Source organism: Astatotilapia calliptera, chromosome 2 (assembly GCF_900246225.1).
Source record: "Astatotilapia calliptera chromosome 2, fAstCal1.2, whole genome shotgun sequence".
Taxonomy (NCBI): domain Eukaryota; kingdom Metazoa; phylum Chordata; class Actinopteri; order Cichliformes; family Cichlidae; genus Astatotilapia; species Astatotilapia calliptera.
In genome coordinates this window covers 5565055-5589071 of record NC_039303.1, presented here as the reverse complement: position 1 = coordinate 5589071, position 24017 = coordinate 5565055, and the positions used below count along the sequence as shown (strand labels likewise).

The 24017-nt window shown below is 39.6% G+C and overlaps 1 protein-coding gene across 2 annotated transcripts; it reads right to left on the bottom strand.

The window, feature by feature from the left end:
* Positions 1-5134: 5134 nt before the first annotated feature.
* pitx2 (paired-like homeodomain 2) lies at positions 5135-16148 on the bottom strand. Of its 2 annotated transcripts, XM_026182462.1 has the most exons (4): positions 15594-16148; positions 13137-13206; positions 8525-8724; positions 5135-7679 (listed from the first exon to the last, which is right to left on the bottom strand). In XM_026182462.1, the coding sequence occupies exons 2-4, from the start codon at positions 13180-13182 to the stop codon at positions 7122-7124; spliced, it is 804 nt and encodes a 267-aa protein (XP_026038247.1). In that variant the 5' UTR covers positions 13183-13206; positions 15594-16148; the 3' UTR covers positions 5135-7121. The 2 variants fall into 2 exon arrangements, with proteins under 2 accessions (XP_026038247.1, XP_026038238.1); XM_026182453.1 differs by lacking the exons at positions 13137-13206; positions 15594-16148 and adding an exon at positions 9185-9727.
* Positions 16149-24017: the final 7869 nt, after the last annotated feature.

The following is a 24017-nucleotide window of genomic DNA, read 5'->3' as shown; positions in this document are numbered from 1 at the left end:
AAAGACAGCTCACTACTAAAGCCATCAGCCTGGAAACAAGCATGTTGATATATTGTATCACACTGTCATTGTGTGCAGAGAAAAAAAAGCCACCAAGTGTAGAATACAGAAGATTTATACTGCTTTCAAAGAGAAGTAATGCATGAGTCACTGTAATGAAGGTTTCTAGAGTTAAGATCAAATGTGCGATGTTACAATCTATCTTATTGTTTGGCTAAAAGTTTGTAGTTATTAGTAACTGTGTCTCCAGCATGCAACAAAGCAGAAGGATGATAGAAGTCATAAATATTTGGTTGCCCAAAAAGAAAAAAAGAAGCTAAATTTGTAGTTTAATTATTGCTTCTGACGTTTCAGTTTGTTTAAAAGAAAGCAAGCCCCAAATAACAGGTGTAAAAATAGGATGGTTAAGGGTTAAGATGTCAATTTGGTCACTGTTTGTTTTTGTTCTTCAGTGCTTTGAAAATGTTATAACACCAAAAAGACGACGGTCCCCGTTTTCATTTTGGTGACTCATGTTAGTATCTAAAAATATATGTGCATTCAGTTCTTTTTATTTGGATGTGTGCTGCTATAATGCCATAGGATATTATGGAAAATAAATCTGAATTTGAATTTATAAGGTTTTATTCTGTTTTAAACACAAAATCTGTAGGTGTGCTTGGTTTTCTTCAATTTGCTTATTTATAGCCACCAGTAACAAACAAAAGTCTCATAGCTGAAGAAAGTGCTGTGGGTTAAAATGATCATCAGGTAAATGCAAATAAGACTGAGCTACGGCTGTGGCAGAAAGTTATCCACGGTATCACGGCATTAATGTTTAACATTTTTCTAAAAATTCATCTTTGGTTAATCATCATCACACAAGCAAGTATTTATGAAAAGCACTGGGACATACCTCTAAGAGGGTGAATATTTTTGGTATTTATGTAAGAGATGGAGCTCACAATAGTTAATTGAAGTCATGTGGGTATCCATATTTCTTCCTTATTCTTCCAAACAGCACCATATGAAAGCCCAGAGGTTTTATTTAGGAAACACGCTAACCACCAGCTTTGGACTTAACAAGGCATTAGATGAATAAAAGATGATATAAAGCATCTCCCTGAGTGAGTCTCTCAATAATATTTTGCGTTTTATGCCCAAAGATGCCATGTTTGTACAGCTGGAAAGTCAAATCAGCCTGTGGAGTGTGACATTAAAACTGCAGGAATTCTGGCTTTTATTTCCACCAGAGCGCTCTTGTATTGTTGTGCATATAAATTTCCATATAATTCTGTATATTGGTCTTTATGTCCTAACTGGAATATTTAACCTTACCCAGGTGGAGTGGTTGGGATTTTTCCACCCCCAAGTCTTAATGCATGCATTTGATATCTTGTGGAAAAGTTTTCATCAGACGCATTTGAATACCAGAATGAACTGTTATTAACCAGTCTTTTGATTTCTATACAATAAAGATTTGGGACATAAAACACAAAGTACTGGATAAGAGAGAATAAGAGTAGAAAACCTCTCCTCACAATTTCCACACTATTTCTTAAGTCACGCTGCATGTGAGGATTGTACTGTACAAAATGAAAGAAAGACTAAAACAAACAAATGTTCTCAGGTGTAATTTTCTATCTGAAGTTGGAGCCTGGGAAACTGTTCTGCCAGGTTGCTCTTCAGACAGAGACTCTGGGTGGCTGACAGCAGCAAACTGAGGTAAACGTCAATTAAGACGTTACAGTAGATGACAGGCCTAAAGAAAACAGTGCTGAGATATGCCATCTGGGGCAGACTGTGTAAACTGAAGGTGTCTGAACATGACGCTTCAGATCAGGCTAAAATGTTAGCAGCTTTAGACTTGTCAGGTTAACATGAAAAGGCATGAGGAAGACTTCAGGTAGCTGGTGTGCCTGGAGGATGTGTATTTATAAATTAGTCTCTTTTTCTCGCACATCTGATAGATGTTTCTCTTTTGTCACTATTATTATTTTTATTGAAAAAGAGAATTTTGCAAATAATATGATATAATTCTAGAAGTATTTCATGAGCCCAGTATTTACGGCCCTGCTGTTGTTTCAAGCAGCTTCACAGTGTATCTGTAGTTAACCTTATTACGATTACATTTGTATGCAGAAGCGTTTAAGCAGGCATGCTTCTTGTCTGCTGCGGACATGCACAAACACATCACAGAACTCCAGCAGCAACATTACTAAATGGATAAAAAGTTAAAAGTTTCAGATACTCTTGCCAGTTGCTCTTCTGACTTTCACGTTATTCATAAAACTCAGCTCTTCATATGATAAAACCTGCAGACAAACTACCCATGTCTTCATTCTTAAAGATTTTTTTAAAACCAAAATCGGGCACTCACTCTGTCAGATAAATTCACAAGTCTCTGATGATGGATCACATTTTCCTCCACTACTCTGAGTTTTATGGGAGCCATTGCTGCTGATCTTTTTCCAGCATGTTTAATGTGTAGAAATTGATTTGGAGAGAAAACATCTCAGATGTGTGTTTTGTTTTCATCCTTCTTTAACACAACTTCAGAGAGCAGGAAGTGTGTGCGTCAGGAAATTTGCCCTGGTTATCTGCTTTCACACGCTCTGGCCAGCCGCCTGCCCTCAAACTGCACCAAGCTCCCACCGTGAGAGGCTGATGCACAACTTATCTACGCACTCGTATACATACGTGTAGATTCACACAGAAGATGCTTATATATTCCAAACAGACATGCAGATTACGCTGTGAGTATTCAGCTCTGTGTGCACCTACTCCTAAGAATACTGGCTTAAATAAAATATATGCACTGTTACATAAAGCCTTTGGCAGCATGCATGTGTTTTTTTCAATTTGCAATATGTAAACATGCATTGATGTTGCAGTGAATGTAAAGCAAAAATCTACAATTGATTTTGGATAAGCTTGCTAAAAAAAACCAAACAGACAAACAAAAAAAACACAACTCCACTTTGAAGTTGTCATGAGTTTTTTTTTTTTTGTTTTTTTTGCAGTCGAGCTGAGCAGCAATGCTTCTTGTTATGGGGAACTTCTTCTCAAGCCTTAGGTGAGGGTGAGAATGTGTGAGGTCACTCCATGTGACCTTTAGCTGAAGCCGCTTGGCCGTCATTGGTCGAGAGCCATAACCCTCCTCCCCCCAGATACACAGCAGCCCCTCTCTCCTGCAAAGTGCTGAAGCTAGTTGTGTGTTGGCACCACCTATTATCTGCGTGGCCTTTATGCTACAAGTCTTCTGGAGCAGTTTTTTTGTAGCCTCCTGCTCCAGAAGAATACAGAATGACTTTTGTATATGTCGATGTGTTGCAGCAACATCACATGTGCACGTGTGAGGACAAGTTTGAATCTATGCATGGATACAAAAAAAGGTGTGCATGTGTAATTTTGCATTTTTTTCCTGAGACATAAACATGCGCAGATTGCGAAAGGCCAGTTTTCTCCCTAAGGAAAACTCTCTGTACGGCCTAACTTATGGGCAAATTTGGCTTTAGCAACAAGAATATTGCTGTCCATTTAAACCACTGCCGTGATTTACTTTGGAAGTCTTGCACCATTGCAACCCTAAAAATGAAATATTGGACAGCATTTTCTATGTTTATCTTAACCCATATCCCCCATCTGACATATCTCCTGCTTCATCTTAACATATATTAAAATGTGCAACTAAAAAAATAGATTCATTGGTAAGGAGAGCAGAACGAGCTAAATGTTCCGTTTTAATAATTATATACATTAAAAAAATATGGATGGAATCTCAGATTATTTTTACTGCAAATAGCAGGAATTAGTGTCTTGATATGAACATTAATCCAGACACATTTTCAGTTGAAATATTATGCCATAAACGCCCCGTAGTTCCAAAAATATTATAAAAGTTGAAAAGCAAGCCTCGTTAGGGTGTAATTAAAAAAAAAAAACATGCTGCACATTTCGACATAGCATGCAGCATTAGGCTGTTACCAAACCGTGTCATGTCTCCTGCAAACCCGTCGCTGTATGAATATTGAGAGCCTGTTAATTATTTAGATTGGCGCTGTAACGATACATGTTTGGATATTTGCACTTCTTCGCTTTTTATTTGAATTCCCAGTGGAGACGAGGTGAAAGCTGTCGACTAGCAGTGTCTCATCACGTTGGATTTTTTTTAATCAGATGGCGGAACAAATCTCGCATCAAGATGTACCGGTGTGTTTTAGGAGTCCTAAAAACGAGGCAAGAGAAGCAAGAACTTGCTATTTTTTATTTTTTTTATTTTTTTTTTACATAGAAAAGGAATTGCTTACTAGATTAAATATGAACTACACGTTAATAGAGGTCATATATGTATGTTTCTGTGTTTCCCTGGTGTCATTAAGCGTAGTTATGTCCAGAACATTGTTTTCCGCTTTACACAGCCTTATTTTGATGCATAAATGATGCACTCCCTGAATTTAGAATCTTTATTTCACTTAAATATGAGCAGATTCAGTCACGATGCAAACAAAGGGTTTTTTAATGTAATCTTGTAGAAAATGTATAAAATAACACGTCAGAAAAAGCGCAGACACAGCAGCTTAAAGTCACATATGTTGCATTCATTAAACTTTAATAAGCTCTTACCTTGCAGAGGCTCACAGAAGAGAAGAGGGAAGCACTCCTGAGCGCCGTGTCAGCCAAATGAACAATTTCCCACTCAAGCCTCTTCTCTTCAGGTCACCCTCTGTTCACATGTTGATTGTGTGGTTGTGTATTGAGGCTGCAGACTTGTGTATTCGCCTAGGCTTATCCCCTGTCAGCTGATTATTGCTCCGCGTTACCAACTCCATCAAAAGGTGACACTTGCAGCTTTTGAGAGGAAAATTTAATTGCGGAGGGTGTGGAGTTCAAGCCGCTGGACGGCCACTTCAACTCAAAATGTAAAAATAGAAGAACACTTATCTCGTGTTTGTTATTTGGCGCTTTTGCAAAAACACCCCAAATTTGGACCGTGATTGATTTTTCCTCATAATAGTTAACACCCTCTCATAAAAGATGACTTGAGTCATCATCCAACTTGACATTACGCTTTTTCAACCTACATTTCTTTTGTTCTTTTAACACACTGTTTAATTTTTATTGTGAAACAGTGTCATATCGGCCCATTTATATAATGATTTTTTAAATACTGCTATCAATTTTTATGGGCGACACTAGGAATAAATACAGGCTGCCCGGACTCGGATAATTTATTTGGCTTGTTGTGTGTGGAAGTGTCGCGGTGTTTCCTCCCCGGTGTCTCCGCTCTGGTTGCAGCCATGAAGTTGCACACATCCCCCGCCTCCTCCAGGCAGCACCGGCCCACATACCTCTGTATCTCTGTGTGCTCTTGTTTGCTTAAGCTTGCGAATCACGGTTTGTTTTGCTTCGTCGCGTTTGCACAACGGAAAGCATACCTCAAAAAAGCGCAATGTTACAAAAGCAAATACTAGAAAGGCAAATATATACACGTATAAATCAGGTGGGATGCACAATTAGAAAGGATTAGTTATGGGGGCAGAAAAAAAGATGTGAGGCTGGATTTAGAATATGTAACTCTAAACATGATTTTGTTAAACATTGCTGATTGATAAGTTACTAGGTGATAAATTCAAACATATAGTAAAATCCATATTAAAGAATGATGTGAATCAGATCGCGGGCTGTACTTCAAGTTTTCTAATAAGCCACTTCAGAAAACTACCGTCTCTTCTGAGATCAAAGACGGGGAGCAAAAAACAACCTCTAATGGACTGTTATCATTGTTGTGTGGTCCAATGCCTTTTTGTGGATTCCCGTGTTATTTCAAGCACCAGTGACCAGCCGAAGCTCTTGGCTGGGCAGGCAGACATGTATTCAGCAGTTAATCTGACGGAGCATCTCGGAGTTATGTGTATTGGAGCGGCCCATTGTTTTCCTCTATAGATTAGCCGCACAAGTACCTCACATAATCGAAAGGCTATAGACAGACTGTCATTGCTTTACACTCCACTATCAGACAACTAGCACAAAGATTCAATAAAAGTCCCCCAGCATGATGTTTTTGAACAATATATTTACTTCCATTAAATAAAACACAATAGTTTTTGAATGCTGGAAAAAAAACATAGTTCCGTACCAAATAGTATACACAGAGCAAAAAACCAAATAATTTGTCGCAGGAACATTTTGATTTGAACTTTTTTTTTTTAATCCAGAATTGCTATTCTAAATCGATATTCACACAGACATTAATAATAAATTTATAATATGTTAGAAACACACAACTGGTGCGTTTTAGTATGTACATTCCCTTTTGTTTGCAAGCAAAACATGATTCCTTTTTAGAGATTTTTTTCCACATGCGTTGATAAATTGAACCTGGAGAGGACGTGGGGTTATAGCGCATTCGCCTCGACAAACAGGAGATGATAATTCAAATATATATACAACCTTTTCAGTCAATAGGTACCGTCCAAAAATCCACCAGAAAACCCTTATGAGGAGTTGTGAAAAATAAAACAGGCCTTTTTTTCTTTTCTTTTTTTTCTCCGTTTATTTCTTTTTTTCTTTTCCGCTGAGGCGCAGTGTGAAGCAGGCCTGAACTCATCAAAAGGGGAACAAACCTAAGAAGTCCCATTTCAGTTTGACTCCGACCTGTAGTTGAGCTTGTTTCAGTGGTTCAGTCTTCTAGTGCCCTTTTTGAAAAATGAAAAAGTACTTGTAGTAGTCTCTTGTTCCTGTGGCCGGCTGTTTGTGATTACCCTCACACTGCAAAAAATGACCACCATAGCAAGCTATCTGGGATTGTAATCACCCTCAAATCACATTTGCCCCTTCAAAAGAAAGAAAATGAATGTGATGCGATGGGATAATCCCACATGTTTCCTATAAGATTTTAGATTTTTACCGGAGCAAGTGGCAGTGTATTAAGGAAAAGGGTCGGAATACTGCAAGTAACATTCCAACTGGCAAAGGTCGCCAAAAAATTAAAAAACAAAATCTTGATACACGCAAAAAAGTCTATAACAATCGCACCACCAGAGATGCCCACTGTCTTTAGAGAAAAATGTAACTGTAAGCGTCCCTACTAGCCTCTTATATCTTGCTAAGATGATTATTTTTTGCAGTGCAGGTAGGTATTAGACTGGCCTGTCCACGGCATATTGGCAAGCACTCAGATTAGTGGCCGGATTCTGCACACTGGCGTATCCAAAACTCGAGTGCTGCTTGGCTTTCAGTCTCAGGCTGGCCAGGCTGGAGTTACAAGTGTCCCTGTACACATAAGGAGGGGTCGGAGGGGCGTAGGGACACGCCGGCGTGGGCACCCCCGAGTTGAGAGACGGGTTACTGAGGTTATTCAAGTTATTGAGGCTGTTGAGACTGGAGCCCGGTACGCCGGTGACCGCCGATGGCACCATGCTGGAAGTCATAGAGGATATGGAGTTGGGCGGTGAGAACATGGTTTGCGAGGATAAGGGGTTGACATTCATGGAGTTGAAGAAGGGGAAGCTTTTTGTGGATAAAGAGGCAGATGTGAGGCCCTTGGCAGCCCAGTTGTTGTATGTGTAGCTAGGGTACATGTCATCGTAGGGCTGCATGAGTCCATTGAACTGCGGCCCGAAGCCGTTTTTGCAAAGCTCTGCTTGCTGGTTTCTTTCCCTCTTCCTCCACTTGGCTCGCCGATTCTTGAACCACACCTAGAGCAAATGAAATGCAGAGGTTTAGACATAGTATATTGTTAGGCAACAGTATCGTTATCAGTATGATATATGTATATGGCTCCGTGATAATATGTGAGCTTTACAAGTTAATAAAATTAATTTAATTTGTAATTGTTCAAATAAAATGACTCCCGTCTCCTACTGTTTTAACACTTCATTAAAACTGTAAAAACTCCGTGTTTATCTGAGCAGAATACACACTGCGGTCTCTCTGCATTATCTTAATGCGCAGAGGATGTGTATTCCTCTGCATGCTTCCATAAACACGCTGACCTTAATCACACAAGCACAGGGCGACAATCGCAAAATACAAGCTTTGCACCTCTTTCACACGAACAGCAGAACACGACTGGTATCTGTCACCGACTAATGTCGAGCCCCTCAACTGCTAACAACATTGTAAGTGTTTAATTACACTTCATTTGGAAACGGGGATGAGTCATTTTTGGGCTCTTTTAAATAAAATTATGCGCCAGATTAAAATATGCCGAGAACTGTGACTTGTGCTAAAACTGATTATTTTTTCATTGTGTACAAGGGGTTCAAATTCCATTTGGCTTAATATAAACATATAGCCTAACGCTCTAATTAAATTGAGTTTTCACCAGAAGTATATTTAAACAAGACTCCGGTTATTTGTTTTTCATTTTAAAATTATGTTGTACATTATTTAAATCAAATTCCAATCGTGCGTAAAATTTTCAGTGCGTGCGTAATTATGTTAAAGTATCGGATATTTATGGGACAACCGGAAAATTGGCGCAAATTACTTGAATTTATACACACTAGTTGCTTTTGTTTACACCCAAGGGAATACTCACCCTGACTCGGGCCTCCGTAAGGTTGGTCCACACGGCTATCTCCTCCCTTGTGCTCATGTCCGGATAGCGATTCCGCTGGAAAGTGGCCTCCAGCTCCTGCAGCTGCTGGCTGGTGAAGTGAGTCCTCTGCCGCCGCTGTCGCTTCTTTTTGGAAGGGTCATCTGAAGAGTCTTCATTTTTATTTTGTATCTTCTCCTTTTCTGTGAAGAGGGAATGAAGTACTTAAGTCATCACCCAGATTATGGCCTGAACAATGCGAGGAGAAAAAAAAAACGATCCGAGGCTCCCGTGGGAACACTATCACTTAAAGGATTTATAAAAATAAATCTTTTGTTTACTTCATGTTTTGGGTTCTGAATTTCCGTTGACTTCTAGGGTTTTAGTTAACCTTTTTTATTTAACGCAATTACTGAGAATATCAGAAAAAGTCGGGCCAATTTTAATTGGCAACACAAGCTGTTTTCATTTACATAACTGAAACTTTTTCACTCAGCGCCGCACACAGACAGATGATATTTTAGTAAATGACAGCTGTAATCGCCTATTTGCATGCATGTAAAGCTCCCTTTACTTTGACTGATGAGAGCCATCTATTGTTTGAAATCAAGATGACATCTGCGGCGTCTTGCAGAGAACATCTGCACTCCGGGCGGTTCTTACCGACAGACTCCGGACTTGATGTGTCCGACACAGTGTGCACTTCTAACCGGTGTTTAGAGTCCACAGACCGCTGCAGTGGCTGCAAACTAGAGGCCATCGCCAGAGCCGTGTGGTGTGTGGAGGCAAGTTTATTCCCTGTTAGGTGATGATGGTCTATGTTTAATGGATCCCTCATAGAGTTCATCGGTAAAAGATCGCACAACCTTTAGTACTGGAAGGGTAGGCGGAAAGTCCGACTGCGGAATGTGCTCAGCTCTCCAAAAAACGCACAACCTCGCGGATCCTCTTGCGGTTGAGATAAAGCCTTCTTTGTGTTTAAATTGGAAAACGCTTTAAAATAGGCCATTGAGTTTTGCCATAGCATCGGTGAAAAACAGCGGCTACCTCGCCTGACTATCAGAGTGACAAGGACAGGTAGGTGATATTAGATCCAGAGGCATACACACACTACACCACTCACTGTTCATTTCAGCTGTTGCCTGAGCACTGTCTATCCAACTGCGCCTCTCTCCAGACCTCCACGTCACCATGTTGCGCCCGCCCATATTTTCTCTGACAGGCACATCCATGTGAATATGACGGCGTGCCCAACCAACCAGAGCTTGCAGAAACAAGATATGTCTGCCAGTGTGTTTATGCCGGCGCTGGCGCTTATTTCTCTCTTCCAAATAAAAGCATGTAAAGAGAGATGGGACGCACGGTGTACCCGCGGCGCTCCAAAACGCCGTTGCGCAGCAGCCCGAGACCAAATAAAAATGAAAATAACACAGTTTGGTCTCATTTTATGAGATGGGTCCAGTGGCCCAGTAAAACGATGTAGTTCTATTGATAACCAAGTTGAGCTTCAGGCTGGTAGGCTCTGTCAGTGCAGTTTACTCTGGGACTCCGTGTGAATAAAGCCAGCCACTGCGCGGATTGTTTTGAAACCACAAAAAAAAAAAAAAAGAAAAAGAAAAAAAAAGCGCAGTGAATATCAAACACAAGCACCTCCTGGACCACAAAGAACCCGTGAAAGAACAAACAACAAATGTAACTAAGGACTGTGCCAACTTGACCCCAAATTGTCTGTGAGCACTTGTCAACTGATGCTAATTGCCAGGCGCGCGCATTACCTTAAAAAAGAGCACATGTGCACATTGTGCTTTCATATGGACACGAAAATGCTTAATTTTAAGTAGCATGTTTTAACTCAGTGCTAGTGCTCAAATTACATAAAGGTAACCGGCAACACACTGAATGTATGCATTTTGCGCCTTCAGTTTTATTGTGCATTTACATCACGGTCCAAAAACGTGACCAAGCTGACTTTAACTGGTTTGCTATTCCCTGAATCCCGTATCCATCCCACATCCATCCTGGAAAAGCATTTTCAGTCATACTAGTTTTCAAATGAGGCGACTCTCTTGACCTTCCCAGACTTGAGGTTCACATATTCATTAAATCAACTGACTGGAGCTTTGTACCACGCAGTCTCAGTTTGTTGATGACAGATTACTTTATCTGGGTGCTTAACTGGATCTCTCCTCACTTTGTGTTTGGAGTCCATAGCCGTTGTCAGCGAACCCCCCCCCCCCCCCAAGTGTTCTTTTTGGCAGAAAACCTAATAAGACTCTTAATTTGACTAATTATTTCTAATGGAGCACTTTTAAAGAGTTTGAGCTGATATGCGAGACATTTTTTTAAGATCTAATTCCTAAAAGATTGTGCCGCATTAAGGCAAAGCAAACATGTCTAATCAAACAAATGCGACTTTGATTTTCATAGGCGGGTGAAGAAACGTCAGCTGGGTAACAAACAGGTGGCTGAAGTGATGGAGCGACCATAAAGAGATAGGCAACATCCGCGCCAGTTAGTGCGATCAGGAGTGCAAGTGAAAACATACATCTAAATATAGAGACACTCTAGTCACATTTCATCATAATCATCATCAAGATCATCATCATCAAAATCACACTTCCACCCTCCACGTGGCCAGACTAAAGCCCATTCAGCCAGCACATTTGGGACTTGGCGCTGTTAAGAAGTTATTGGGCTAATCCCGTGAAAGCCCCTCATATATAAATACCAGCAGACCGTAGACTGCATGCAACACACACTCGCATACACTCAGACACACACTCACACGAACAGCCTCTAATGTAGAGCAATAAAACCTTGATCATAATTCAATTACAATCCATTAACATTAAACTGTAATGATGGTTTTATTTATCATTGCAATAACAAAACTTTATAAAGGGTAAAAACCAGTAAGCCAAATTTCATGTAGATCAACAACAACAACAACAACAACAATAATAATATTAATATTTATAATAATATGTATTACCTTTATATTGTTAAAAAATAGCAAATAAAATATTATTTAGTGCCTTATTTTCCGTTAAATAACGGACGGTCTGTTGCTCCTTTTTTCTTCCAGGCGCATTGTAATACTAAACTTGAAGTGGATTATCGGTTTCCTCTTCATTTCTACCTTCTGAATGCTTTATCTCTCTTCTGCGGATTACTGCGTGCAATAGGCCTCCACCATAGAGGGCCATTAATTAGCAATTCAGTCAATATAAGGGGAGACGACAAGGCTTTTTACATAGGATTAAGCAGACATCAGATTCCTCCATTAGGATATTCCTCCTCACGAATTGGCTTTCATTATACATGTAGTTTTCCCCGGAGTCAATCCAACAAGCACTGCATATATTATAGCAAAACAGTTGACGCTGGTGTGTCTATATTTGCCGGCATCTCTCTCGATCACCCATTTTGATTTTACTTATCTTATTACTCTTAATCAGTGGTGGTTCACGGCGAGCAGCTAAGAAGCTACAATACGCGACCGTCACACATACCCAGCAATGTCGACTAAATGAAACACAATACGACTTATTGGTTATTCGTCAAAGACACTAACAAGACCTGATGTAATTTCCGTGTCACATGAGAGAATAATTAATAATCCCATCCTTTTGTCGTTCAGGATTGCAGCTTTAAATTAGTCTGATATCGGTTTTAAGGGATTTTGGAGACTACCATTTATATGAAAGGCTCTCAGCATATTACAGGAGAACTGACGATTAAAAAAATCTGTGAAAACTGCCTTCCTGTGTTAAATGTCATTAAAAGTAAAATTAACAACACGGTGTAATTTGTCATACATTAGCATATTTTTAAATTAACTAATTAACTTTGCTATGCGAAGCGGCCATCCTTTTCAAATCCCGGATGATCAGAGTTGTCTGTGCTCTCCTTTTTCTGCTCTGGTGCCGTGCTGATCCGCATTCGACCACCAGGTGTCCCTCTAACATAGCGAACCAACTCGGCTGTCTCACAACTTCTCCATATTGAGGAGTAAAAGGGCCGAAATACAGGCATATAAAAAAGGCTACACCAATATAATGAAATAAAAGAAAACATCAAAATACCACATATGCGCACAAAGCAACTTTTAAAACACGAATAAACAGATATGGGCGAAGCCGTGAAGATAAAATGTAGGAAATCAATGATATTTCTCTGAAAAATTAATCTGGTCTTCTGATCAGAAACGGCACAAACGAAGAAGTTGGGCTCGCTGGTAAACCTGTTGCCTAACATGTAAATATCTGTTTGTTAATATTGACATGTAAGTATCAATATAATCTGTGGTACTTCCAAAAAAGTGCATTAATAATTGTATATTATTGTGTTTTACGTTTTAAGATTTTGGGGACATTTAAGATATCTAAACGTTGACAAATATAAAAAATATTCACCTTTTTCATATTGTTACTAGGTTTGTAAAGCATTTTCTTAAGATTTGGAAAGTAACACACTCTTTTTCGTTATGTCACTAAATGATTTTCTTTTAATTTAGGTGAAGTGAAAAATTGTATCAACCTGTGTAAACTAATACACATTTTTGCAAAAGCTTTTTATTTCTATTAGAATGAGAACATTTGAAATTGTTACTCACCTATTTGTGCGCAGGTGGTGACCAGTTTACGGCAATGGGAGTCCATTCTGATAATTCAAAGAAACAGCTTCTGTAAAAAGAAACAAAAAAGCCACAATTGGCCACAATTTGAGACTGCGAAAAAGTCCTCTGAGTCGTTTATTATCATCAAACTCTAACTGTGCAGTCAATAATTCGGGAGCCTACGTGAGGACTTTGATGTGGTCAAGGGGCAATCCTTTGATTGTAACAAGAAAGAAAAAGAAAAAGAATTCCTTTTGAAAACTCTTATTTTTGAGTGAATGGCAAATGATGATAATGGGACAAACATAAAAGCAAAAATATATAAGAGCATGGTGGGATTTCAGCGGCGGTGCATGATGATGACACTATTGCAAAATGTGGATCTTGATGAGATTTTTTAATTTTTACTTTTTTAATTTTTTTTTTTAGTTTGAATGTGCCATTTTTGAAAGAATTTTGAGTTTAACTTCCGGTGTGCACGAAACAAGGAATATATCGCAATAATCAAGTGAATAATCTCTTAGTTTTGAAGGTATTTTTTTACTTAATTCTGATAAATTACAGTTCAAAACTCATCGTGATTTTACGTTATGTGTTTTTTTCTTATTTTTGCACGGTGTGGAAAACCCTTCATGTGTTTTGCTCGAGCCGGATTCTGTGTTTTGGTGCTGCCTGGTGCAGTTGGGAGTGGAGTGATTCCGTAGTAAAATCATGGGATTAGAGTCTGATTGAGATGTCTGTCGGTGGGATATTACAAAATTCATTATCGCAGCCCTCATACTACCTCGATATGAAGTTACACAGATGGGATTTTATTAGTCCAGGCTCACAATGTTTGCTTATGATAATTCAAGTCGGGGGAAATTTGCATCCAGTCATGCTGTTAACCATTTTCCTCAGTTCTTCTCTTCACCTGCTCTACATCATCTGCGAGTTTTTTTCTTTCTCTTTTTTTCACCCTTTAATTCAAAAGATGCAGATATTGGAGGTTAAGTTTTACATGCTGTGTACCTGCACAACCGTTCTTCGCATCCCTCCTCTATATCCCCGCTGCAAAATGAAATAGTGGGGGTCACGCTGTAAGGTGTAAGGTTATTGCATGCGGCTCGGTGTTACCTAATCAGTGAAATTTAATGAGAGGTTCGTCCAATATTTCAGTCTGTCGTGCTGCTCCACAGTCTCTGAAGTTACACACATTTTTTTTTTAAATTTATTGTTATTAATTTTGTTTTATTGTGTGAAAATTTAACTGCAATTTCAGCTTTGAATTAACGACTTGAGCATTTTTTTTTCTTTTGTTGTCTGTATTTTGTTCAGGACGCTTCAGATTTCGAAGAGTGCCTTTTCCTTTAAAGTTAGAGAGGAAAAGCATTTTTGTTTTAAATCGGAAGTTGCTCATTTAAGACGAACATCACCTTAGTATGATCTTTAAACTGCCTCATTCATTAAGTCAAATTTGAAAAGACATATGTGGGCAACTGTAATAATAATAATAATAATAATAATAATAATAATAATAATAATAATAATAATAATGCAAAATATTTCTAACGGCAATTGAACCTGACAACACGTATTTATTTAGATTTTGCAGCAGTTACCCCATAGGAGCGGTTTTAAAATAGTATGAGTATTATGATAACTTATATTAATCTCGTTCATCCATTCATTCTCACTTCATGGACTCTCTCTTCTTTCATCATCAACAGTTGATATGAATCAGTGACTCACATGGCATCAGGCCCAGTGCAGACAGCAAACTGGCATTGCCTCTCACTGGCTTTACTTCTGAAATTAACACAGTAGGCTAGAGCATGAGACTGCAGCCTTTACCGGGAGATGAATCGACTAACCTCCACCATATGGTCCTGTATTAATTAAAGGCGTGAGACCGTGAACGTCGCCTCTTTTACCCCCGTTACTTCTTTCTCTCAGTTTCGAAAACAGACTCGGAGGAGGGTGAATGACATCTAAACTCTTTTTGGACACTTTCTGTTAAAATTGTTATTTGCAGCTTGATTATTTCTTAGTTTCCACACTGTTTGTCAGCTTTTTTACTCACAGTTTATTCATTATCTTTGAAAATGCATTTTCAGCTCTGGTCTGAAGCTAAAAATCAAAATAAAACGTATAATTCTGAAATCAGCTTTAATGGCTTATGTGATATATTTTATTACAACCCTCGCCGGCTGAACATTGATTTATCTCGCTCTTCTCCTTTTTTTTATTTCCCCACACTCCATCACTTCTAACGATACATCATTATCATCCACTGACCTGTAAGGCAAACTCTGCCCTCACATCACTTCATGCTCCTTTATATTGCAACCATGGCTTTTAAATTTACATCGGAAAGGCACAGAGCGCACAAAGCGCGAGGTGGAACAAATTCCTTCACTCGCATTAACTCACATCTCACTTTTTTAAGCGCCTCCACTCTTCTACTGTACTTACCAGTTGTAGACACCGGTGGGGAGGTTGCTTTTCCCGGCCGTCGGCGTTTTATTCTACAGAGATGAGATAAATTCCACCGTCCAAACGCACTGAGACACCAGTAGTTCTGTCTACAGCGACAAACCGAGCAACTTCAAGATCCAGTAGCACTGAAGTTTACGTTTCTGTCCGGGGAAAACCAGAGCGTAGCATGTGCTCTCCCACTATGTATCCAAAAAGAGACGCACCACTACCTTTAGGATTGTTTCATTTATGCGCATAAATAACCATCTATTTACAGTGAGGAGAAACTGCGAAGGAGGCGCTTTCATTCGAGTCTCCTCTTGGTTCGTCCTCTTCTGTCTTCCTCAACTTTTTCCCCCTTGAAAGACGCTCCAAGAGTGGCGCAATTTTTCCTGCTTTTGAGCTTAGAGAGGGACCCCGTGTGCGTATGCGTGTGTGTGTTTACGCGCGCGCTTTTAAAGGGGTGTGTTTGTGTACGCTCATGTGCCTGTGTAGTCTAGCAGAGGGCAACTCGGAGCGTCTCAGCTTTCAACAATAATCAAACACACACACAAAAATTCAGTGTCATCTTTAAAAAGAGCGTGTTAAAAAAATAAAACACGGAGATTCCTGATAGGCCATCCCGACAGGCATGCAAAACACAGAGCAGTTCAATTTGCTTAAACCCAACCTATTTACAACCAGCCACTTAACCGCTTATTATATAAACTCTGCCCGTGCAAAAATAAACAGCGAGCATGGCTGCAGATTCCTTATTTAACCAGCTCACTGGCCTTTATTTTAAATAAAATGCTTTTTAAGGCATTTAGTGATTTTTTAAAATTTCTTTTTATAATCCAATCAGCAAAATGAGTCCATTTTACACAAGCTGGTTGTTGTGTCATTGTGGATTTATAATTTAACTAATTTACACAACGCAATATTTTGAATATTTGGAACTGCAAAGTATTTAAATTGATGCATTAGGCTCCTTCGGGGCCAGATAGCGCTATCGTGTTGCGGATTTATGTGCAGATGAAGTGAACAGCTGGCTCGGATGCAAATGTTCTTTATAGATCCGTTTCGTTAGATACAGGCTGATTTTCCATTCGCATCTTAAGTGAGGCAAGCCGACCGGACGTAGGCCTGCATTCCCCGCGCCTAATCCTTGTTTTACATTTTTAGTCATACTCCCATTAAACAAGTAATTAATGCACCCATCCACATGGGAATTTCTAGGCAAATGGGGACACTGAAGCAAGTGCGCATCATCTACACGCCATCCTCGATCAAAATTTGTTGAGTAAAGGATGGCTTGATTTCTGGGATCCAAGCACATTTCTGATAAATACCTTATATAGATAGATGTAATGGAAAAATAATAAGAGCCACCATAATGTAATTTTTTATAGCTTATTTGGTCTTCTTATGTAAGAGTAAAGACATCAAATTAAGCTGGGCTTTAGTCAAGAGAAATCCCTCTTAGTCTTCCACAAAGGCCCGAGAAAACCATATTTTATTAATTTTCCTCTCGCCAAACACACATGCACACTGAGCACAATGGGTCAAATGCGAACCAATATGGGGAAAAAATAAATAAAATAAGCATATTTGCCAAAACAGCTCGCTCTTTCAAATTTTGACCTCTGTGCTTTAATATTAGTTGTTGTATTATGGGACAGTCATGCACAAACACTCCAACACACATGCACCATCGCATAAAATGTGAGTAAAAGGACCCAGAAGCCAGAAGAGAAAACATCAGCCCTGCATGTGCACATCTTCAAATCACGCCCCGCCTGCACGGAGAGATAAAGAGGGTGAGTAGCGTCTGGAGAGGCATGATGGTTCGGTTATATTCTCCTCTTACCTTCTTATACAAAGAGAAAAAAAATCAGTCAAGAGCCTCCTCTTTCTCACGCAGAAAGGTGCAGAGGAATGCCTGAAGTTCAGAGAAGGCTGGCGGGTATGAAATCTTTCGCCTCGGGGGCAAACCGACGGCTTCTTTTCATTTCAAGCGCTTATCGATTCGCCGTTGTCATCTTTGGCGACGCAGAAGGACACTTGAAAGAATTTCTGATGGGGCTGTGATGTGAGAAACAGGGTGACCTGCTCCGCTGATGCTCTCTCCTGATTCTTAACGAGCACATCAGCGCGCCAGTGTCAGTGTAGTTGGACATTTCAACTTTTCCTCCTCCTGCATACTGGAGAGGATTTTAAAACACTCTTTCCGGCTTTTATGTATATCAGCACGCATCCCAGCCTCCACTTTAAAGACGAGAGTTGATAGACTTCCCGGCCTGTCAGCCACAACAACCACACACAGTCTGAAACCAGAGCCGTACTAGTTTGACTCAGTTTAAGTTTTATTTTGAAGGAGTTGTGTTTTTCTTCTTTTACTCAAACTTTCACAAGGACTTAGTGCAGCCCCAGAGTGTTTGCTATTGCTGACTTCACTGTGTGCGTGACACCAGACAGGAAACGCAATATATTTCACATTTGAACCAATATTTAGATGTCTAAGGCCTGACAGCAACAACACCATTTAAAGTCGCTATATGCAGATTTTGTAAATATGCGCAAGCCTTATAACCAAATATGCCACAGCCCCACATTTCTGCACAAATAAAATCTTTTTCACATTCACGTGAACCCTCTGCTTTACCAAACTGCACTGTGACACAATAGTTGTGCTGTGAAATTAGGTACACCTTAATTTCCACAAGATGCAAACACTAATTATCTTGGTACAAAAGATACCTTTTTCCACAAACGAGCCTTTTGTATCCTGTCCATTGCACGAGGAATAAACAAAATTAGTGTCAAATGATAAAAAACATGTCTCTGACTTCTGCTGCTTTTATACCGTTGTTAAAAAGCTAAAATAATCCTCTTTCCCATAACATTCAGTGATGTATATGACTGTCATCATGGCATTGGGAAGCTTGAGTAATGCAAATGTGAGGTGGTTTCATTATGCAAGGGTTTCTTTGCCTGAGAAACCAGGCTCATTTTCGCTCTATTTTTTCAAATTTTGCCTCAAACCACATGTGATTGTCGCCTTGAGTTCTGTCTGGCCAACACTCTGTGGCCACATAATAAAATTTTAAGTCAAATTGGTGTTTCCAAAGCCACAAATCTTTAAACAAATCAGTTTATGTGCTGCTAATATGCTAGAAATAAAGTACTGGCCAGGAACTTTGTTTTATTGAAGGTTGTGACTTCTATACAATTGCAGGGGAGATAAATATGAAGAAAAACGCACGAGTCAAAGATGAAAATAGAAGAAAGAGAGGAGAAAGAAACAAAATGAAAGGCAAAACATTAGATGAGGCATTCTCCACTGAGACAGAAATATCCTGTATGTATTTCCATTTGTCAAGTATCACTCCAAGAACGTTATTAGTGAAAAAGCTGCCTGTAAATTAACCAAATTAAAAGGGTGGCTTTTTGATAGCTCTTGAGCTTGTTGAGCGGCTTTATGCCTGATCCTTACTATTCCAGCGCTGTCACAGTACCAAAGGGAGATGAGCTACACCAACGCTAAGCACTCCAACTCAGCAACATGGCTTGTGGTTTAGGACGTAATATGCAAGGCCAGTAAATGACTTACATGTTAGGCTACCCTCACTTCTCCCGACATGCCCAACTAACAGGGTGTATATTTAAAAAGTACTCAGCTCTTCGTCTTTGTCTTCTTCTGTAATTATCCTATCCTCGGCTTCCAAAGAAAATGCTTAGCTGATGTCATTGTGGTTTTGGCCCCCCGACTGCTCTAATATTAATCCCATGCATGAAGCAGCTTAAAATGAGTAAGGACTACTTTGAATTAAACTCTCGGTCGATGTTTTTATGTGAACATATTAACTCCTGTCATTGTGGGTCAGTCAGACAAGGCTGTCTCTATTCCTCTTGACTTTGGACATGACATGGCTGTGGTCAAGCATGATTAAAAATGTCCCTGAGACCGGGACAGCATTCATTACGCTGACAGTCACAGACAGACAGCAAAGCAGCACTTTATGGCACACGGCTGATCTCGGGGATAGTAATAGCCGGTGTATGCATAAACACATGTGGCCTCAGCCTTAATCACAGGTGCGAGTGGGCCAATAAATTGCTCAAGCAGGTCTCTGATCAATTACATGAAAAATCAATGGGAAGCTGCCATTAACCTGCCTAAGGGGAAATCGGCCAAGAATGAAATTGGTGTGATAAAATGACTATGATGCCTCGCACCCCGTCGATAACATGTAAAACAGTTCAGCTACACGCTAACTCGCCTGTCAAAAGACTTGAGGTGGAACTAAAGGTCACAACTGGAATCAGATTAGTCTTAATTGGTCTACTGTGATACGAGGAATGGATGCAAAAAAACTGCACTGAGCAGAGGATAGAGAAAATGTGTAGAACATGCCCTTAAGATCTATATGAAAGACAAGCTGTACAGGTTCATAAAACAGAACTGTGCAAGTCAAAATAACGGCACAATCATGGTGCTTAACAAAAGGTCAGAGGATCATTAAAACGGTTTCAATTCATCCTCAGGAAAATATAGATATCTGCATCGTATTTCACGACACTATTTTTTCAACAGTTAAGACATTTTACTCCAATCCACCAAAGCTAAATTCACTCCAAATTCCCAGGTACTGACGATGCCACTAGCTCTCTGTCAGGCTTCAGTTTAGCTGATTGGAGATACTGAACTGGAGACCGTTCTTGAGGTGCTGCTATTTTTTTAAACATCTTAATTTGCTTGTACCACTTTTTGTGAGTGAAATTTTAGTCTGTATCAGTTTTTTCTTTAGCACTGATTAATAGGCATCTCAGCTGTCTGTCTGTCCTTTTCACCTGACACCTTAGTACCTTACTCCACCTTGGTGTTCAAATATGGTCATTTCTGGCACAAAAACAAACAACAGCCAAACTGGGCCAAACTAGAGCTCAATGCAGCGATGTCCATCTTAGCTCAAGACCAGCTGGTGCTGTTGTTGTGAGAAAGCTTTTGATGATGCTAATACATAACCATGTCATCTCAGCAGCCTGATTATCCTGTAATCGCATGACCAACTTGCTATGTTGCTCAGTGTCCCAAATTTTAACTACAGGTTTGTTTAAGATCCCCAAATCTCCTCTTTGGAAAGTTATGCTGTTCATCGCTGTTGAGAACTGAGAGAACAGAATTTGTAGACAAATCTGAAAGCCACAAAAATGTTTGCCTTAAAAAATATAACCTATGTAGCTTTACGGGTAGCTGCAGGTTGACTTGGGTTAGGGATTGGGAACCTAAAAAAATATTATCATGTAAATTGGATGTGCTGGGCTTGAATTGATGTGAATAGTAGCAATGGCAGAAACAAGAGATAGTTATGAAAAGATTTCAGTTAAAAATTAGCACATTTTCTTTAGGGAGATTTTAATGATACAGATCAAAAGAACAACTCTACGTAGCAGACAAAGGCTGACAAAGATAAAAGATATAAAGACAGAGTGAAAAATAGAGAGCAGGAGGGAGGGTGGATAGGATACGGCTAATCTAAAATCAGGATGCTAGTCCCGTGTCATGTGTTCTGATTAGTTCCAGTGTTTCATGCTCGTCTCTCCTTTTCATGGAGCCGCATCGCTTGGCTGCACAGTACACGAGTGCACCGCAACACAAGGACCAAACCCACTATGTAGTGATCGCATGGGGGAGAAGTTTAAAGATGATGCATCTCAGTGTCATACCCCAAGCATCACAAACCGTAACTGTGTAAACTGATTTATAAGAAAGAGCATTGCAACTATTAATCTTTAGAGAACTGTGGATGGTTTCACATATAGACCTCAGCAGCTCCTTGGCCTTTTCCTTCAGATCTGTACTTGAGATTCACTAATCCGTTGTGGGGAAACATCATAGAGAAAGCGACGGAGGGAGGTAGACGTGTGTATACTCATAACCCTACATGCTGGATGCAAGATTTGCTGTGCGACTCTGTAAGTGTGTCTGTGTGTGCAGGGGTTTCTGTGCAAGTGGCGTGGAGGAGAGAAAAGGAAAAGAGAGGGGGGACGAGGCTGTGCGTGAATGAGGAGGGTGAGGTGGGGGTGTCTAATCCAGTCCCAGTGTGAAACTGTTGACATTTGTTCTTTTTTTCCCTTCATTATGTGACTGGGGCTGTTTTGCGCTGGATTAGCTACAAATCTCCCATGCAGCACATTCAGCATGCCACTAGTAGTTTAACTTCATTAATAATGGATGAAGAGATTGTAATCCAGGAGTAAGAGAGCATGCAAGCATACCATGTGCAGGGAGAGACAGACAGGGAGAGAGGGCACCCCTCTTGTAAAATCCGATTTTTTTTTCTTTTCCTGAGACAGTCCTGTGCTGGTGATAACATTACTGATTACTGCAACCTACAGGTAGTATTGCATCAATACTTTTGTCTCAGGTTGTAATTTGCTCGAAGCCCCTCAGTGGTAGAGGTGTGTAATCGAATACGTGGAGGGATGAATAAAAGGAAGGGGGGAGACTTCGGAAGTCTCTGTGGTGCATATGCTAGTGTCTTCCATTGATTGTGTTTACTCAAGCTTCTCATTGCAGACTATTATAGTAGACCAGGGGACACACCCTGGCCTAACAGCAGGATAAGGGGGATTAAAGGTATACATATTCACAATTTCTGTCTCCACTGCCACTTTTGATTTCTGCCACAACAATGGAGATATGGCCTGAACAACAAGGGCCAGCGATTGGAAGTTTTGCCGATGCAGTAGAAAAACAACTGTTGACAACGATAGTTAATTATCTATCGTGGTATATTAATTTAATTATTTCTATTTTAATCATCTATTGCCACTTGATTTGTCCTCGTGACCCTGAATCAGATAAGTGAAAGAAACAGGATGGGTGGATGGACTTTTTTATTTCCATATATGCTCGAATACTTTGCAGTATTATAATTTTGCATTTTCTTTCAACATTTCTCTAAATTCTGGTTAATATTTAGCACAGGTACTGACAGAAAGTAGAGAGCTTTTTACAGTCACAGGTATCCATCAATTCATTGTGCCTAATGACAGATCAGAGACCATGAACCATTTGACCTCTGCTTATTAGACAGAAGCTTGTAATCCTTATGAGAGTCCACCACTGCCAGTTTGTTAATTATGTGACACTTTGCTATAGTGGAATTATTCAGGTCAAAGAAAGATAAAAGGACAGAAGATCAACATAGAAAAGAGAAAGCCTTTGATCCTACTGCTATGTATCCCAGGCAGATGGCCAGTTATATAGGAGAAGGTGCCGTGTTTTACTTTGCTCTGTTGTATATTAATTTAAAATGAACTGGATCCATGTTATTTTGGCTACATTTGATGACGATTCTAAGAATGACAAAATTGACTTTAAATTTGCATTTTGCTACCCTCCACCAAGCAGCAGTAGTTCAGTATACAGATACAAAATGACTATAACGTGATGCAACATGATGTATCACTAAAACAACGGTGAGAACAGTGAGAAAAGCACCCTTCCCTTACAACTATTTCAGGTGTAACAACACCCATATTTTACAGTTTCACCGGACAGCTCTTAAATGTGGGCTCTGTGTAACTGATATGTTTTGCTGAAAAGCGATGTGATGCTAAAGACATTTTTCTGATCTTGTCATTTAGGGACGTGTTGGGTACCCGGAAGCGTAATATGTTGACGATTTGTCACCTAGAGTAAAATATTATGCTTTGGGAGTGAGAACGTGTTGAAAGACAAGGTGTCTTTACTGTCTTTTGTAGCTTGTGGACATCCCTATCAATATTTGAAAGTCTGATTGCTTTTCCTGAAGTAAAACAAATGAAACTGCTCACCACAGCCACAAAACCTGCACAATGTCGTATATTTGCAGCTTGAACCCCTTTAATGAGACAAGTGGACATGCTTTAACTTGATGGTACTTTAACTTGTACTTTAATTTGTTCATTACTGCTCTTGCTATTTTAGCACATAATTTTCTCTGGTATTAATAAAGTATCGTGATTCTGATTCATTTTGGCGTGAGTAGTAAAAACCTGAAGTGCTTCTGAAAGCCACCTGTTTGAGAACTTCCTGTTTTAGCTGAGCAGAAATCTTGTTTGTTCTTGTTGTGGAACAGTGTTGCTCCAGGCTAACTTTCCTTCCTGCTTGAAAGTGACAAGTAGTCAAAATCAAAGCTTTTGCCTATTTATATTTGAAGATCAAAGTAGCAGTATAATTAGATGATTGAACTGTATTAATCCCACAGGGCAAATTTCAGTATTGAAATGCGAAAATGTGATGTAAGCATGTTTTGTCCTAAAAGGAAATTACAGCGATTGTATCGCCACTCCTTGTTACATTGACTGAATAGGAATTGGAGGACCAAAGTTCTCCTTTTAAAATGTCTTTGTCGGACATTCAATAAGATTATTTTTTATTTCCTGTCAATT

What these genes read in the sequence shown, in the direction of transcription:
- pitx2 (XM_026182453.1), bottom strand. Translation starts at nt 9,368, where the DNA reads ATGAACTCTATGAGGGATCCATTAAACATAGACCATCATCACCTAACA. An exon ending in ATCAAGTCCGGAGTCTGTCG is followed by an intron (nt 8,725 to 9,184) that starts GTAAGAACCGCC and finishes CCCTCTTCACAG; the next exon opens with AAAAGGAGAAGATACAAAAT. An exon ending in TTACGGAGGCCCGAGTCAGG is followed by an intron (nt 7,680 to 8,524) that starts GTGAGTATTCCC and finishes CATTTGCTCTAG; the next exon opens with GTGTGGTTCAAGAATCGGCG.